The sequence below is a fragment of the Heteronotia binoei genome, chromosome 19, assembly GCF_032191835.1.
Source record: "Heteronotia binoei isolate CCM8104 ecotype False Entrance Well chromosome 19, APGP_CSIRO_Hbin_v1, whole genome shotgun sequence".
Lineage (NCBI taxonomy): Eukaryota > Metazoa > Chordata > Lepidosauria > Squamata > Gekkonidae > Heteronotia > Heteronotia binoei.
The window spans coordinates 2,607,379-2,625,837 of record NC_083241.1 but is presented as its reverse complement, the minus strand read 5'-3'; the positions used below and the strand labels follow the sequence as shown (position 1 = coordinate 2,625,837).

At 49.3% G+C, this 18,459-nt stretch overlaps 1 protein-coding gene across 1 annotated transcript in view; it reads left to right on the top strand.

Moving 5' to 3' along the window:
• The window catches only part of PIAS1 (protein inhibitor of activated STAT 1), a 95,445-nt gene that overhangs the window by 58,917 nt on the left and 18,069 nt on the right, over positions 1–18,459 (top strand). The window contains exons 3-8 of the mRNA XM_060260115.1: positions 3,525–3,609; positions 5,486–5,533; positions 8,890–8,980; positions 10,316–10,450; positions 11,625–11,730; positions 12,628–12,701. Coding sequence (XP_060116098.1) covers positions 3,525–3,609; positions 5,486–5,533; positions 8,890–8,980; positions 10,316–10,450; positions 11,625–11,730; positions 12,628–12,701 — 539 coding nt within the window. The remainder of the gene's footprint in view (positions 1–3,524; positions 3,610–5,485; positions 5,534–8,889; positions 8,981–10,315; positions 10,451–11,624; positions 11,731–12,627; positions 12,702–18,459) is intronic.

Below are 18,459 nucleotides of genomic sequence, written 5' to 3'. Positions count from 1 at the left end.
GCAAAAAGAAAGAGGAGGATTCCAACTACCAGATTTAAAGCTATACCACGAAGCGGTATGTTTGGTGTGGATAAAAGAATGGGTGACGTTATTAAATAGAAAACTTTTAGTATTGGAAGGTCATGGAAATTTATTTGGTTGGCATGCATATATGTACTATGGAAAGAATAAAATGGATGGCTTTTTCTCTCAACACTATATAAGAAATCTGTTAAATACGTGGATGAAATACAAAAAATACGGAGATGAGAGGAAGCCGTTATGGATTGTGCCAACAGAAGTAATACAAATATCTGCGGAGACGGGTGAAGAAAAGTGGCTACTGGGGTGGCTCCCAATTTTAACGCCCGGGGAACAGGTGGCAAATCGCCGGCTCCCGGGGCTCTTTCAAGGCTCCCCCTTGAAAGAAAAGCTACAGGGAGGCCTGCACTCTCCCGGGGTTTGGCACGGCGGGAGGGGGGGGGGAGGGAACCAGTGAGCTGCTGAAAAACGACCACCGCCGCTTCCTCTCCACGCCCCCCCCCCCCCCGTGTGATCAGGCCGGTACTGCCCAGGCATGCTATGATGGGGGGGGGGAAGGCGAATGGAAGGGAAAGGAGGGGCTGACGGTGGGGGCATGCTCTGATTGCGCAGGGGGAGGGGAGGGGAGTGGAGAGGAAGCAGTGGCGGCTGCCACTTCTTTAGCAGCGAAGGGAAACGAGGAGCAGGCGGCGGCAAGCAGGCAGAGGAGGCAGGCAAACTAGGCGCTTGCCTCGGCTGGGGTTTTTGCCACCCCAGGCTGCTACCTGCCTGCCCATGCCCCATCCCTGCCCGCATGGGGGTCTTTAAATGGGGGGGGAGATTGGGGCTGTTTCTGCCACCTCCCTGCTAGGTAACCAGGCAGCCGAAAGCCAGTCTGCCTCCCCCTCCCATTTAAAGACCCCCCCACCACCACTGGTCAGCTGATTGGGTCCCAGGCGGGCAGACAGGGTGGTGGGGCTGCTCTGGCTTTCTCTGAAGCTGACTCCCTGCCTCAGAGCAGTGCCACGCTGCCTCTTTTGTCCGCCCGTTCCTGGGCAAGCAGGGGGCGGTGCAGTGCCTCTGCCTCACTCTGTGGCCCAGTTGCTAGCAGGCCACGGACTGGTACTGGTCCGTGGCCCGGTGGTTGGATACCCCTGCCCTACAGGGTTGCCATAAGTCAGCTGTGATTTAACAAAAATTCCATCACAGCACTTGTGCTCTAAGCTGGCACTTGGGAGGGCATCGGTTTTCCATTTTGAAGCCAAGAGCTGACCACTCAAGACATCTGCAAGGCATTTTTTGAGTGCCTTTTTACTAACACTAGCCAGAACATCACAAAATAGCCGTTGCAAGCTTCACTAGACTGGATGCTAAGAAACAACACCCCCCTCCCCCCAAGGAGGACTAGAGACAGATCAGAGAATCTCTGCTGTAGAAACTGAAGGGTTCATTTTTGCAAGCCCCACAGGACTGGTGCAATGTACAGTGCCCCGCAAACCTAGTACCTTCTGTTCATAATATGAACAAAGGTTTGTTGCTATACTACTCTTAAATACATTTCTGTCACCAAGCAGGATAGGGATGAGGTGGTCTTGAGACCAAGACGTGAAAATAAAGGGGGAGGTGGAAATAGAAAAATTAGATGAAGGAAGAGAGAAATGAATGAGAAACGTATGGAAAAGAGAGAAATCAAGAGAGGCAAAGGTCGTTTTAGAAGATAGAAGAAGATATTGGATTTATATCCTGCTCTGTACTCAGAATCTCAGAGTGGTCACAATCTCCTTTACCTTCCCCTCCCCCAAAGCAACGTCACCCCAGTGTCGGAAACCACTGGTGCTTGCACAGAGGGGACCTTTCCGTTCCTTCAGTCGTAGAGAAAGGGAAGTCGAGTGGATCTGAAATGCCTTTTGCTCTGACTTCCCTGCACCCTGGTGGCTGCAGTCAGAAGCACATTTTGAAAAAGAAAGACATTCAGCGGGACGCAGCATGATGCTGGCTTCAAGGCCGCCCCCCCCCCCCTTTCAGGAGCCTTCCTTGGGCTGCACCCAGAGTGGAGCCCACACCCCCGCCCTCGGTGTGCCACTGCTCCTGGCTTCCCATAAACGATGCAAAACTGAATTATTCAAGAGTGTTTTCTATGCAGGCTGCAAAATTATTCACAAAGTGACTTGGACAAATTATTAGGGACCGTGGTCTATGCTGCCGCGTGTAATTTGCTGTAATTTGGATCCCACTATGTAATTTTGCATCATTAACATGTCACGTTAACCCCTGTGCTTTGCTTCGGTCCCGGTTTTTTAATGCTTCTGGATGGTTCTACGACCCAAATCCTGTTTCGTCCTTTGTTGAACGCTCCATCCGGTTTATCATATCGACTTCCTAATCTGCCTTGAATAACTGACAAAGGCAGATTATAGATAAAGCAAATAAACTAAAAATAACGTCTGTGTCCCTTTTAGTTTGCAAATGAGAAAGGGGAGTGGGTCGCATTTGTTTGTAAAGGCTCATGAAAAGGCAAACAACGTGGTTATTCCCCACTTCCCCTTCTGACTTGAGCCACACGGAACTGGCGGACTTCAAAAAGGGCTAGTTTGCAGATGACGACTGGCCATTGGGCACTGGCATATTGTTCCGATGAATTTTTCATATGCCGGATTGCAGAATTTGTCAGGCGCCGTTTAGCTGATGAAATGGAGGACCCCAGTGCAAGGTATAATATGAGCTGTCGTTGTAACTGCAGTTGTTCCTGAATCCAGCAGATAAATGAACAGTGAAAGTTTTAGCTCTTAATGGGTGTGGGGGGGAGGTACTGAATGAAAGTATCCCGTTTATTTTCTGGAACTGCAAAGTCCCATTATTGTGAAACTTCGGACTGTTAGAAAGCCTTGCGCTGGGGGGAAAAATGCCTAGGAATTTGAGACACCCTGTGAATGAGCTAAGAAGTTTTTTTTTCACTCTGACCAGTATAGTAAAAAGTCATTGTCGTTAAAGTTTAAAATGCTTTTAATAGCGTGAGATACAGTTTTAGCAAACAGACTGATTTTTAGAACGCTGGTGCGGTGTGTTGTTGTCCAGGTGGTGTTGCGGTGCCTTCAAGCCAGAATCCATCAGCCGGATTGATACTTTGAGGTTTCCAGCTGCCTTTCCAAAGCTCCTTGCAGTCCTATTTTTAGACCTTTGCCAAACATTTTAAAAAATGTCCATTCCTTGCCTATCTTGTTCCTGTAACTTCATAAGTGTCTCTTGAAACAGCCTTCTGTTTCTTGGGGGAAATTATGACTCTTTATCTCTCAGAGATAAATCTCATTAATACAGTCCCCCCCGCCCCCACCGGATGATGGACAAAAATGTAGCTCCAGTCTTAAGTCTCCATGATTTTTCAGGTGTGCCTTGGGGCCTCTCAGAAATGCCCTGGCGTTTCCCTGAATATAATGGAGAAGGGGAACCTTCTGTCTGTTGAATGGATGCTTTTGGATGCTGTTTGTTTGTGCACATCCGCTCAAGTCTGCCCTCTTTTCCCACAGCGTCAGACAACAGCCAGCGGTTTCGAGAAACCTGCTTCGCATTTGCCCTCACCCCTCAGCAAGTGCAACAGATCAGCAGTTCTATGTAAGTGGCCACCTTCCAGTGGAGTAGATCTCTCTGTCTGTCTCTGTGTGTGTGTGTCTCTCTCTGTCTGTCTGTCAGGCCTGTTCAACTGGCAGTGCTCGGGATAGAACCTGGGACTGTCTCTCTGTGTCCGTCTGTCTCTGTCTGTCTGTCTCTCTCTCTGTATAGATTTTTCTTTATTTTTAGGATGCGTATCTGTGTGTGATGCCCATTAAGCCTTCTTAAGAGGCTTGCGGTGAGGGTGGAATCAGGGAGAATGGAGTGAAAATAGACCTACAAGGCAGGGAAAGTGGCAGGAGCTCAGGGGAAGCTGTTGAGGTGATACAGAAGGGGGAGTGCAGACTGGTGTGTCACGTTCCAGGCTTCGGCTGCCTGTGTTGCGGCCTGAGCTTCCCTTCCCAAAGCAGTGCATGAAAGAAGTGGAGTTGCCTGCCTGCCTGCTCTTGCTCTGAGCTGACTGTTGTGTGGAAGCGCTGGTAAATCTTGTGTTCACCTAATTGGCACGCAAATACATGAAGCTGCCTTCTACTGGATCAGCCCTTTGGTCCATCAAGATCAGTGTTTCCTGCTCAGGTTGGCAGCCGCTCTGCAGGTGCACAGGTCGTTCTCTTCACTATTGCCTACTCTTTTTAAACCAGAGATGCCGGGGATTGAGCCTGGGACCTTCTGGTTGTAAAGCAGATGCTCTACCACTGAACCACAGCTCCTCCCAAGCTGGTCAAAGAAGAAGAAGAATTGCAGATTTATACCCCGCCCTTCTCTCTGAATCAGAGACTCAGAGTGGCTCACAATCTCCTATATCTTCACACACACCCCTCCCCACAAGAGACACCCTGTGAGGTGGGTGGGGCTGAGAGGGCTCTTACAGCAGCTGCTCTTTCAAGGACAACCTCTGCCAGAGCTATGGCTGACCCAAGGCCATTCCAGCAGGTGCAAGTGGAGGAGTGGGGAATCAAACCCGGTTCTCCCAGATAAGAGAGCTCTGGCTGACCCAAGGCCATTCCAGCAGGTGCAAGTGGAGGAGTGGGGAATCAAACCCGGTTCTCCCAGATAAGAGAGCTCTGGCTGACCCAAGGCCATTCCTGCAGCTGCAAGTGGGGGAGTGGGGAATCAAACCCGGTTCTCCCAGACAAGAGAGCTCTGGCTGACCCAAGGCCATTCCAGCAGCTGCAAGTAGAGGAGTGGGGAATCAAACCCAGTTTTCCCAGATAAGAGTCTGTGCACTTAACCACTGCACCAAACTGGCTCTTAACCACTGCACCAAACTGGATTTTGCATGAAGCTCTCTGAGTGGATTCCCTCTTGGAGTGGTTAAGAGTTTCATACCAGGATCTGAGGGGCCCCAGTTCAATTCCCCACTCTGCCATGAGAGCTCTCTGCATGACTTTGGGGCCACTCTCTTTCTCAGCCTAACCCAGGGGTGGCCAAACTTGCTTAATGTAAGAGCCACATAGAACAAAGCGAGGTAAGTCACAGGGAGCAGCCATGACTTTTCTGCAAACAGACTGGTCTGCTTGGGTCTTACCACAGACCCGTCTCTTTCAGCCTCCTGTTTTTGCCAGCCAGATGCCCTAATATGGAAATGCACCAGCTGTGCACCAAGGCATCTTGTCCTCACATCTGCCTCTGAACAGGGCTGATGCGAAGGGTGAAACTAGGAGGCTGGGAGCGTGAACAGAACGGACTGCACGGAGAGGCAAGCGTGTACTGTCCCTGACGAGGCTGGTCTGTTCCCAAAATGTGTTTAGGTTTGGGCAGCGTGTTGATGCCAGTTGGCACTTGTCTGTTTAACTTCATAGGCTTCGCATGTCCCAAGGTCTGTGTTGTTGTTTTATTAAATGTACCCACTTTAATCAGTGTCTTCTGTCTTTGCCAGGGACATTTCTGGAACCAAGTGTGACTTCACTGTGCAGGTCCAGCTGAGGTACAGTTAATTCTGTGGTCCAGTGTGACTGGAAATGAGTTCTGTGACAAGAAAAGCTGAATTTTGCAGGCTGCGTGTATAATGCATGTTGAGGATATTGTGTGTGTGTGTGCGCGTGCTTTCTTTGCATGATTTTGTGCTTGTTCTACGAAAGGGCAAGGAAGAGAGAGGAATGGAAGAAGAAAAACTTCCTTTGGCACAGTAATTGGCCACTGCTTTGATTAACCCTCTCCTTGTTTCTGGGCAAAGTCTTGGGCCTGCCTGTGTGTGTTTGCATCTGCCTGCACGTATGTACCAAGGAAGGACTGTGTGCTTTTGAGTGGGTTGGATGAACCAGTGGCTGGTCTTGGATGGATTTTGCATGATGCTCTCCAAGTGGATTTCCTCTTGGAGGGGTTAAGAGTGTCAGGCCAGGATCTGAGAGGCCCCAGTTCGATTCCCCACTCTGCCATGAGAGCTGTCTGGGTGGCTTTGGGGCCACTCTCTTTCTCAGCCTAAACCAGGGGTGGCCAAACTTGCTTAATGTAAGAGCCACATAGAATAAACCTCAGATGTTTGAGAGCTGGGAGGAGGAGGATGATGATTTCGGATTTATACCCCACCCTTTACTCTGAATCTCAGAGCAGTCGCAATCTCCATTACCTTCCCCTCCCACACACACACACAACAGACACCCTGTGAGGTAGGTGGGGCTGAGAGAGCTCTTGCAGCAGCTGCCCTTCAAGGACAACTCCTGCAAGAGCTCTGGCTGACTCAAGGCCATTCCAGCAGCTGCAAGTGGAGGAGTGGGGAATCAAACCCGGTTCTCCCAGATAAGAGAGCTCTGGCTGACCCAAGGCCATTCCAGCAGCTATAAGTGGAGGAGGGGGGAATCAAACCCAGTTCTCCCAGATAAGAGAGCTCTGGCTGACCCAAGGCCATTCCAGCAGCTGCAAGTGGAGGAGTGGGGAATCAAACCCGGTTCTCCCAGATAAGAGAGCTCTGGCTGACCCAAGGCCATTCCAGCAGCTATAAGTGGAGGAGGGGGGAATCAAACCCAGTTCTCCCAGATAAGAGAGCTCTGGCTGACCTAAGGCCATTCCAGCAGGTGCAAGTGGAGGAGTGGGGAATCAAACCCGGTTCTCCCAGATAAGAGAGCTCTGGCTGACCTAAGGCCATTCCAGCAGGTGCAAGTGGAGGAGCGGGGAATCAAACCCGGTTCTCCCAGATAAGAGAGCTCTGGCTGACCCTAGGCCATTCCAGCAGGTGCAAGTGGAGGAGTGGGGAATCAAACCCGGTTCTCCCAGATAAGAGACTGAACACTTAACCACTACACCAAGCTGGAAGGAAGGAAGGGGAGGAAGGAAGGAAGGAAGGAAGGAAGGAAGGAAGGAAGGAAGGAAGGAAGGAAGGAAGGAAGGAAGGAAGGAAGGAAGGAAGGAAGGAAGAGAAAGCAACTTTAACTTTAAATGCATTCTCCAAGCTGCCAGCTGGCTTGACTTAGAGAAGTGACTTAAAGAAACAAATGCCTTCTTCAAGCTGGCTGATCAGGCAATGGGGGCTTCAAGAGCCACACACTGTGTGTGAAAGAGCCACAGTTTTGCCCCCCCTGGCCTCACCCATCTCACAGCATTGCTGATAGGATCAAATGTGGGAGGAGAGGGATTGTGGCGAGCACACATGAAGGTGCCTCGGTTCATCAAAGTCAGTCTTGTCTGCTCAGACTGGCAGCTAGCTCTCCAGGATCTCAGGCAGAGAAAGGTCTTTTACAACACCTGGTCCTTTTAACTGGAGCTGCTGGGAATTGAACCCAGGGAACTTCTGCATGCAGAGCAGATGCTCTTGAACGCACGTGAAGCTGCCTTATGCTGGATCTGACCACTAATCCATCAAGATCAGTATAGTCTACTCAGACCGGCAGCAGCTCCCCAGGGCTTCAGGTGGAGGCCTTTCACATCACCTGGCAGGGCTGGGGATTGAACCTGGGACCTTCTGCATGTAAAGCAGAGGCTCTTCCTCTGAGCCACAGCCCCTCCGTTGGTGGAAGTTGCTTTGGGTGCCTCTTGGGGAGAAGGAAAGTGGGATATTAATAAAAGTAGTTGCTCAAGAGTCTGACACGTTCCTCCGCTTTCAGGCTCCTGGTTCATTTTTGCTTTTCTCGCTTAACTTCTTCCCTGGATAGATGGACTGATTTAAATCAGCAATTAAGTTCATCAAGAAAGAGGGTGACTTAAATAAAAAAATGTTCCACTTACTATTAGATACTTCTATGGTGAACGTGCATGCCAATTGGTTGCTTGCTGTGCCCATAAGCCGTTATAATAATCTCAAAGCAAAAGGCTGGGCCAAAATAAGCTTAACCCTCTTCCCCTTCGCTTAGCTTTTCAACCATGGATTTATTTATTGGATGCAATTAAATTTGTGTGGGACGTGTAATCACTTTGAATTGGGGGATTTGATTTTAGGGGTTCTGCACGTGTCTGTCTTGCACGACTTAGGGCCTGATCTTCTGGCAGTCGTGGACCAGTACCAGTCTGTGGCCTGTTAGCAACTGGGCCGTGAGCTGTATAATTATTTCATTATATATTACAATGTAGTCATAAGAAGATGACAACATTGAATATATTTCCTGCCCTCCACTCTGAATTTCAGAGTCTCAGAGCAGCTCACAATCTCCTTTACCTTCCTCCCCCACAATGGACTCCCTGTGAGGTGGGTGGGGCTGAGAGAGCTCTCTCAGAAGCTGCCCTTTCAAGGACAACTCTGCAAGAGCTGTGGCTGACCCAAGGCCGTTCCAGCTGCTGCAAGAGGAGGAGTAGGGAATCAAACTCGGTTTTCTCAGATAAGAGCCTGCACACTTAGCCACCACACCAAACCAATAGAAATAAAGTGCATAATTGTATCATCCCGAAACTATCACCCCCCCCCTCCGGTCCGTCTTCCACAAAACCGGTCCCTGGTGCCAAAAAGGTTGGGGACCACTGGTCTTGACCCGCAAGAGAGGCTCCCAGACGACAACGGTGCTCTGAACATCCTTGGCACGTGTGGCTTTACAGAAGCAAGGGAAAGCCAACTGCAGCCACAGCACTAGTTTAAATGGGTTGGGAGAGGTGGAAAAGGAAACACCAGGCAAGAAAGAATACTGGTGGCTGACTTCTCTCTAGCGTTCATTCAGTTTTAAGCTGACTGGGAAGAGTGTGAATCTCGAGCGCTGGAATTTGCATCTGCCCCAGTGGTTGCCAGTTCATTGTCTGTTGTCTGTGGTCCACTTGGAAGGCAAATCTGCTTCAAGATAGCTGTGCATCATTTGAGACTCCTAAAGGGCTTACACAGAATTTCATATCCAGCATGCCTGAAATTTGCATTTATGTCTTTAGGTTTTGCTTATCCGAAACCAGCTGCCCCCAGGAAGACCATTTCCCACCAAATCTGTGTGTGAAAGTGAATGGGAAGCCATGTAGCTTACCTGTGAGTATATCCAGAAATGTGAATGTTCTCTAATTTAAGTATGCTGCCCCCCACACCTCGCCGCCATGTGTTTTGGGACATTAGCGTTATTGCCAGTGGGCTAATTTGAATCATCTGCTCCAGCCAGAGTCTGATTGGTACAAAGATAGAATCGCTGTCTCAAGAAAGGGATAAATGTGCTCCACTCTGGCTTCCGCTTACAATTTCCACCTGTCGTCTGTGCATTCTTTGTCATTGGAGATTTGAAAGCAGGGGTGTCAAACATGTGGCCTGGGGGCCGAATGAGGCCCCTGGAGGGCTCCTGTCAGGCCCCTGAACAACTGTCTGTCATCTGCTTCCTTCTCCCTCTCTCTCGCTTCCTTCTGCATCACAGCTTGCTTTGCCAGGCTTGCTCAATCACACAGCATCTACAGAGCAAAACCTCTATTTCCTTCATTGGCTGAGGCTCCTCCCTTGAGGAGGAAGAGGGGAAGGCAGAGCTTGTTTTTCCAGGCTCTCTCAATCGCACAGCAGAGCTACTGAGCCAAGCCTCTTTCCCTTCTATTGGCTGAGGCTCCCCCCCCCTCCCCGGGAAGGAAGGAAAGAGCCAGAACTTCCTTTGCCCAGTTCCCTGGATCCCATGGGAAAAATGCAAAGAAAGCACCTTTAAGACCAACAAGTGCTAATGTTTTAAACATGTTTTATTTTAAGGGTTTTTTTTTTTTTAATTGTGTCTGTGTCCTTTATAAAGTTTATATCTCTGGAACTTACTGTTAAATAGGTACACACATGGCCTGGCCCACCACGGCCCAGCCTAACAAGGTCTCATTTATGTCAGATCTGGCATGAGTTCTACACCACTGTTTTAAAGTATCAACCGGATACCTAGTTGCTGGGGATATTACAGCTGTAGTTTCTGGAGGGTGGTGGGCTAGATGACCCCGGATGTCCATTCCAACTCTGAGATTAAGTAAATAAATTCCCAGTCTGCCTGTACCCGGAGTGGCACTTGGCCATGATGTGAGTGGTGGATCTTGCTAGGGACTTGAACGCCATCAATTAGTTTTATCCTCCGTTGCCTTTTATTTTCTCTGGGAGGGGAAAAGCAGACTGCTGGGGGGAGGGGGGGGGAGGCTGAGCAGATCTTTCTCTCCCTGGTGGGAGAGGTCCGCATGATGTGAAAACGGAGAGACGCTGAGCCTTGGCCTTGTTTGGATTTCTTTATCACGGTGTCGCTACCTTGTCCGCTAAGAAAGAAGCGAGCGCTTGCTTTGGACAAACAGAATGGGAAAAGATTAAAAAGGCGCTTTTCGGGTCCAGTGTAGCTGTTAACGGTGACTTGTGGTAACGTTGCAGGGTTATCTCCCGCCAACCAAAAATGGGGTGGAACCAAAGCGGCCCAGCAGACCAATCAACATCACCTCCCTTGTGCGGCTCTCCACGACGGTACCAAACACAATCATTGTCTCGTGGACTGCGGAAATAGGAAGGGTGAGTAGCAGGTTGGTTTCCTTAAAGGGGGCCGGATGGTAGGAAGAAGAAGAGCGAGCGAAGCAGCGTGAATGTGAGATTGGGGGGGGGATGCACTCCTCAGATTGGTGGCAGGGAGGGTTGGTAATTCTGTCTGAAGGGCAGGGCTTTTTTTTTTGTAGTAGGAACTCCTTTGCATATTGGGCCACACACCCCTGATGTAGCCCATCCATGAAGAGCTTACAGGGCTCTTCTTAACAGGGCCTACTGTAAGCTCCTGGAGGATTGGATGCATCAAGGGTGTGTGGCCCAATATGCAAAGGAGTTCCTACTACAAGAGCAGGGCTCTTCTTGTCAGGGGAAGGCCTCAGCCTCCATGCCCTGTTGTTGGCCCTTTGGAGGAACTGGTTGGCCCCTGCGTGAGACAGGAGGCTGGACTAGATGGACTCTCCTTGGTCTGATCCAGCAGGGATCTTCTGATGCTCTTCTCAGGGAAGGCCTCAGCCTCTCTGCCCTGTTGTTGGCCCTCCAGAGGAACTGACTGGTCACTGTGTGAGACAGGAGGCTGGACTAGATGGACCCTCACTGGTCTGATCCAACAAGGCTCTTCTGATGTTGTTCTCAGGGGAAGGCCTCGGCCTCTCTGCCCTGTTGTTGGCCCTCCAGAGGAACTAGTTGGCCAGTGTGTGAGACAGAATGCTGGACTAGATGGACCCTCACTGGTCTGATCCAGCAGGGCTCTTCTGATGTTCTTCTCAGGGGAAGGCCTCGGCCTCTCTGCCCTGATGTTGGCCCTCCAGAGGAATAGGCTGGTCACTGCGTGAGACAGGAGGCTGGGCTAGATGGACTGGTCTGATCCAGCAGGGTTCTTCTGATGTTCAAATGAAGGCCTCGGCCTCTCTGCCCTGTTGTTGGCCCTCCAGAGGAATAGGCTGGCCACTGTGTGAGACAGGAGGCTGGACTAATGAACTGATCCAGCAAGGCTCTTCTGATGTTCTTAAACTACTAGAATTGTACACCTGTGCAGACCAAAGCTTGCAACATAGCAACCTATTCATTACCAATTAATTGTTAACAGGACATGCAGTGCTATAGCAAATTTGCTAATCTCGCAACTTTTTTTGTTTTCTTTCAGAATTTTAGACTTTATATAAGAAAGTGGTTTTATCTTTTCCTTTTTTCCCCTCCTCTCCAGAATTATTCTATGGCAGTCTACCTTGTAAAACAGCTGTCCTCTTCAGTGCTGCTGCAGAGATTACGAGCGAAAGGCATAAGGAATCCGGATCATTCTAGAGCACTAAGTATGTCTGCCATATGCAAATTTCTACTGATAAAAAAGAGAAGAGAGACGTGTTGTTAACTGTACATTGTATAGGCCAGCTGACCAAAGCAGTGTGGCTTTCCTGCAGCTGATAAAAAATACAACAGGAGGAAGCCGTGAAAGAAACTGGAAAGAAAAAAAAAAGCTTATGGCCAAAATAACTAGGAATAATGTTTACTACAAGTTGAAGAATAAAGTGATAATGTACAAAAATACTGTATGTGAAATGGTTTCACAAGTGCATATTACATATCACTCACAGAGGTTGAACAGTATACAGCTCAACATCTTTATACAAACTGACTGAAAGACTAAAACCCCATGGCTTAGGGTGTAACACACACAGCACTTCAGTGCAATTATTTGTACACAATCTGACTCATCACATTGGAGTAAAGTCTTTACTGTGGAGATCTAAAGGTAAAGGTAGTCCCCTGTGCAAGCACCAGTTTCCGACTCTGGGGTGACGTTGCTTTCACAATGTTTTCACGGCAGACTTTATATGGGGTGGTTTGCCATTGCCTTCCCCAGTCATTCCACTTCCCCAGCAAGCTGGGGACTCCTTTTACCGACCTTGGAAGGATGGAAGGCTGAGTCAACCTTCAGCCGGCTACCTGAACCCAGCTGGGATTGAACTCAGGTTGTGAGCAGAGCTTGGACTGCAGTACTGCAGCTTTACCACTTTGCACGACGGGGCAGATCTATTTTAGAAGACTCACTGTGTGGCTGTCCTTTTGCTTCTGCCCATATTGTCAGCTAATAACTAAAAGTTTTCCATTTTGGAGAAATCTTATGAGCCTTGTTCTTTAGTCTGCTGACTTGCTGTTTGTCTATTCACGGGACTTCTGTTTTTTGCTTTTTTACTTCTCTATCACAGTCAAAGAAAAATTAACAGCTGATCCTGACAGCGAAATAGCGACGACCAGCCTGAGAGTTTCTCTTCTATGTCCAGTAAGTGCAGCTTCCTGAAGCAGCTTCGCTCTAATGTGGGTTAATTTAAGAACATAAGAGAAGCCCTGTTGGATCAGGCCAATGGCCCCTCCAGTCCAACACTCTGTGTCACATAAGAACATAAGAGAAGCCCTGTTGGATCAGGTCAGTGGCCCCTCCAGTCCAACACTCTGTGTCACATAAGAACATAAGAAAAGCCCTGTTGGATCAGGCCAGTGGCCCCTCCAGTCCAACACTCTGTGTCACATAAGAACATAAAAGAAGCCATCTTGGAACAGGCCAATGGCCCATCCAGTCCAACACTCTGTGTCTCATAAGAACATAAAAGAAGCCCTGCTGGATCAGGCCAATGGCCCATCCAGTCCAACACTCTGTGTCACATAAGAACATAAGAGAAGCCCTGCTGGATCAGGCCAATGGCCCATCCAGTCCAACACTCTGTGTCACAGAAGAATGTTGGATCAGGCCAGTGGCCCATCCAGTCCAAAACTCTATGTCACGTAAGAACATAAGAGAAGCCCTGTTGGATCAGGCCAATGGCCCATCCAGTCCAACACTCTGTGTCACAGAAGAATGTTGGATCAGGCCAGTGGCCCATCCAGTCCAACACTCTGTGTTACATAAGAACATAAAAGAAGCCCTGTTGGATCAGGCCAGTGGCCCATCCAGTCCAACACTCTGTGTCACATAAGAGAAGCCTTGTTGGATCAGGCCAGTGGTCCCTCCAGTCCAACACTCTGTGTCACAGAAGAACATAAGAGAAACCATGTTGGATCAGGCCAATGGCCCCTCCAGTCCAACACTCTGTGTCACATAAGAACATAAGAGAAGCCCTGTTGGATCAGGCCAGTGGCCCCTCCAGTCCAACACTCTGTGTCACATAAGAACATAAGAGAAGCCCTGTTGGATCAGGCCAGTGGCCCATCCAGTCCAACACTCTGTGTCACATAAGAGAAGCCTTGTTGGATCAGGCCAATGGCCTCTCCAGTCCAACACTCTGTGTCACATAAGAACATAAGAGAAGCCCTGTTGGATCAGGCCAATGGCCTCTCCAGTCCAACACTCTGTGTCACATAAGAACATAAGAGAAGCCCTGTTGGATCAGGCCAATGGCCCATCCAGTCCAACACTCTGTGTCACATAAGAACATAAGAGAAGCCCTGTTGGATCAGGCCAGTGGCCCCTCCAGTCCAACACTCTGTGTCACATAAGAACATCAGAGAAGCCATGTTGGATCAGGCCAATGGCCCATCCAGTCCAACACTCTGTGTCACATAAGAACATAAGAGAAGCCCTGTTGGATCAGGCCAATGGCCCATCCAGTCCAACACTCTGTGTCACATAAGAACATAAGAGAAGCCCTGTTGGATCAGGCCAATGGCCCATCCAGTCCAACACTCTGTGTCACATAAGAACATAAGAGAAGCCCTGTTGGATCAGGCCAGTGGCCCCTCCAGTCCAACACTCTGTGTCACAGAAGAACATAAGAGAAGCCCTGTTGGATCAGGCCAATGGCCCATCCAGTCCAACACTCTGTGTCACATAAGAACATAAGAGAAGCCCTGTTGGATCAGGCCAATGGCCCATCCAGTCCAACACTCTGTGTCACATAAGAACATAAGAGAAACCATGTTGGATCAGGCCAATGGCCCATCCAGTCCAACACTCTGTGTCACATAAGAACATAAGAGAAGCCCTGCTGGATCAGGCCAATGGCCCATCCAGTCCAACACTCTGTGTCACAGAAGAATGTTGGATCAGGCCAGTGGCCCATCCAGTCCAAAACTCTATGTCACGTAAGAACATAAGAGAAGCCCTGTTGGATCAGGCCAATGGCCCATCCAGTCCAACACTCTGTGTCACAGAAGAATGTTGGATCAGGCCAGTGGCCCATCCAGTCCAACACTCTGTGTTACATAAGAACATAAAAGAAGCCCTGTTGGATCAGGCCAGTGGCCCATCCAGTCCAACACTCTGTGTCACATAAGAGAAGCCTTGTTGGATCAGGCCAGTGGTCCCTCCAGTCCAACACTCTGTGTCACAGAAGAACATAAGAGAAACCATGTTGGATCAGGCCAATGGCCCCTCCAGTCCAACACTCTGTGTCACATAAGAACATAAGAGAAGCCCTGTTGGATCAGGCCAGTGGCCCCTCCAGTCCAACACTCTGTGTCACATAAGAACATAAGAGAAGCCCTGTTGGATCAGGCCAGTGGCCCATCCAGTCCAACACTCTGTGTCACATAAGAGAAGCCTTGTTGGATCAGGCCAATGGCCTCTCCAGTCCAACACTCTGTGTCACATAAGAACATAAGAGAAGCCCTGTTGGATCAGGCCAATGGCCTCTCCAGTCCAACACTCTGTGTCACATAAGAACATAAGAGAAGCCCTGTTGGATCAGGCCAATGGCCCATCCAGTCCAACACTCTGTGTCACATAAGAACATAAGAGAAGCCCTGTTGGATCAGGCCAGTGGCCCCTCCAGTCCAACACTCTGTGTCACATAAGAACATCAGAGAAGCCATGTTGGATCAGGCCAATGGCCCATCCAGTCCAACACTCTGTGTCACATAAGAACATAAGAGAAGCCCTGTTGGATCAGGCCAATGGCCCATCCAGTCCAACACTCTGTGTCACATAAGAACATAAGAGAAGCCCTGTTGGATCAGGCCAATGGCCCATCCAGTCCAACACTCTGTGTCACATAAGAACATAAGAGAAGCCCTGTTGGATCAGGCCAGTGGCCCCTCCAGTCCAACACTCTGTGTCACAGAAGAACATAAGAGAAGCCCTGTTGGATCAGGCCAATGGCCCATCCAGTCCAACACTCTGTGTCACATAAGAACATAAGAGAAGCCCTGTTGGATCAGGCCAATGGCCCATCCAGTCCAACACTCTGTGTCACATAAGAACATAAGAGAAACCATGTTGGATCAGGCCAATGGCCCATCCAGTCCAACACTCTGTGTCACAGAAGAATGTTGGATCAGGCCAGTGGCCCATCCAGTCCAAAACTCTATGTCACGTAAGAACATAAGAGAAGCCCTGTTGGATCAGGCCAATGGCCCATCCAGTCCAACACTCTGTGTCACAGAAGAATGTTGGATCAGGCCAGTGGCCCATCCAGTCCAACACTCTGTGTTACATAAGAACATAAAAGAAGCCCTGTTGGATCAGGCCAGTGGCCCATCCAGTCCAACACTCTGTGTCACATAAGAGAAGCCTTGTTGGATCAGGCCAGTGGTCCCTCCAGTCCAACACTCTGTGTCACAGAAGAACATAAGAGAAACCATGTTGGATCAGGCCAATGGCCCCTCCAGTCCAACACTCTGTGTCACATAAGAACATAAGAGAAGCCCTGTTGGATCAGGCCAGTGGCCCCTCCAGTCCAACACTCTGTGTCACATAAGAACATAAGAGAAGCCCTGTTGGATCAGGCCAGTGGCCCATCCAGTCCAACACTCTGTGTCACATAAGAGAAGCCTTGTTGGATCAGGCCAATGGCCTCTCCAGTCCAACACTCTGTGTCACATAAGAACATAAGAGAAGCCCTGTTGGATCAGGCCAATGGCCTCTCCAGTCCAACACTCTGTGTCACATAAGAACATAAGAGAAGCCCTGTTGGATCAGGCCAATGGCCCATCCAGTCCAACACTCTGTGTCACATAAGAACATAAGAGAAGCCCTGTTGGATCAGGCCAGTGGCCCCTCCAGTCCAACACTCTGTGTCACATAAGAACATCAGAGAAGCCATGTTGGATCAGGCCAATGGCCCATCCAGTCCAACACTCTGTGTCACATAAGAACATAAGAGAAGCCCTGTTGGATCAGGCCAATGGCCCATCCAGTCCAACACTCTGTGTCACATAAGAACATAAGAGAATCCCTGTTGGATCAGGCCAATGGCCCATCCAGTCCAACACTCTGTGTCACATAAGAACATAAGAGAAGCCCTGTTGGATCAGGCCAGTGGCCCCTCCAGTCCAACACTCTGTGTCACAGAAGAACATAAGAGAAGCCCTGTTGGATCAGGCCAATGGCCCATCCAGTCCAACACTCTGTGTCACATAAGAACATAAGAGAAGCCCTGTTGGATCAGGCCAATGGCCCATCCAGTCCAACACTCTGTGTCACATAAGAACATAAGAGAAACCATGTTGGATCAGGCCAATGGCCCATCCAGTCCAACACTCTGTGTCACATAAAAACATAAGAGAAGCCCTGTTGGATCAGGCCAATGGCCCATCCAGTCCAACACTCTGTGTCACATAAGAACATAAGAGAAGCCCTGTTGGATCAGGCCAATGGCCCATCCAGTCCAACACTCTGTGTCACATAAGAACATAAGAGAAGCCCTGTTGGATCAGGCCAATGGCCCATCCAGTCCAACACTCTGTGTCACATAAGAACATAAGAGAAGCCCTGTTGGATCAGGCCAGTGGCCCCTCCAGTCCAACACTCTGTGTCACATAAGAACATAAGAGAAGCCATGTTGGATCAGGCCAGTGGCCCCTCCAGTCTAACACTCTGTGTCACATAAGAACATAAGAGAAGCCCTGTTGGATCAGGCCAATGGCCCCTCCAGTCCAGCACTCTGTGTCACATTAGAACATAAGAGAAGCCCTGTTGGATCAGGCCAATGGCCCTTCCAGTCCAACACTCTGTGTCACATAAGAACATAAGAGAAGCCCTGTTAGATCAGGCCAATGGCCCATCCAGTCCAACACTCTGTGTCACATAAGAGAAGCCATGTTGGATCAGGCCAGTGGCCCATCCAGTCCAACACTCTGTGTCACATAAGAACATAAGAGGAGCCATGTTGGATCAGGCCAGTGGCCCCTCCAGTCCAACACTCTGTGTCACATAAGAACATAAGAGAAGCCCTGTAGGATCAGGCCAGTGGCCCCTCCAGTCCAACACTCTGTGTCACATAAGAACATAAGAGAAGCCCTGTTGGATCAGGCCAGTGGCCCCTCCAGTCCAACACTCTGTGTCACATAAGAACATAAGAGAAGCCCTGTTGGATGAGGCCAGTGGCCCCTCCAGTCCAACACTCTGTGTCACATAAAAACATAAGAGAAGCCCTGTTGGATGAGGCCAATGGCCCATCCAGTCCAACACTCTGTGTCACATGGTGGCCAATATTATATATATATATACACATACACACACACACACATATACACACACCCACACACCACCACCACCCCCACACACACACTGTGGCTAATAGCCACTGATGGACCTGTGCTCCATATTTGTATCCAATCCCCTCTTGAAGCTGGCTATGCTTGTAGCGGCCACCACCTCCTGTGGCAGTGAATTCCACATGTTAATCACCCTTTGGGTGAAGAAGTGCCTCCTTTTATCCGTTCTAACCCGACTGCTCAGCAATTTCATCGAATGCCCACGAGTTCTTGTATTGTGAGAAAGGGAGAAAAGGACTTTTTTCTCTACTTTCTCCATCCCGTGCATAGTCTTGTAGATTTCTGCATTGGTGCAAGAGTTGGAAGATGTGCAGTGCAAAAATATGCAGGGCCAAATAATCAGTATGAAGGACAGCTGCAGAACTTTGCCATGTGTGACTATTTCTCATGTTCCTGATATTGTAGATTTTTCTGTGGCGCTAAGGGAGAAACACTTCTTTAAGTACAAGAATCCATGAGAAGAGCATTTGCAGCCCAGACATCCAAGAGGAAACACGAGGGTATAAAATTGTCCTTTCAAGGAGAGACCCTGCAAGATTTCTCACTTTGTT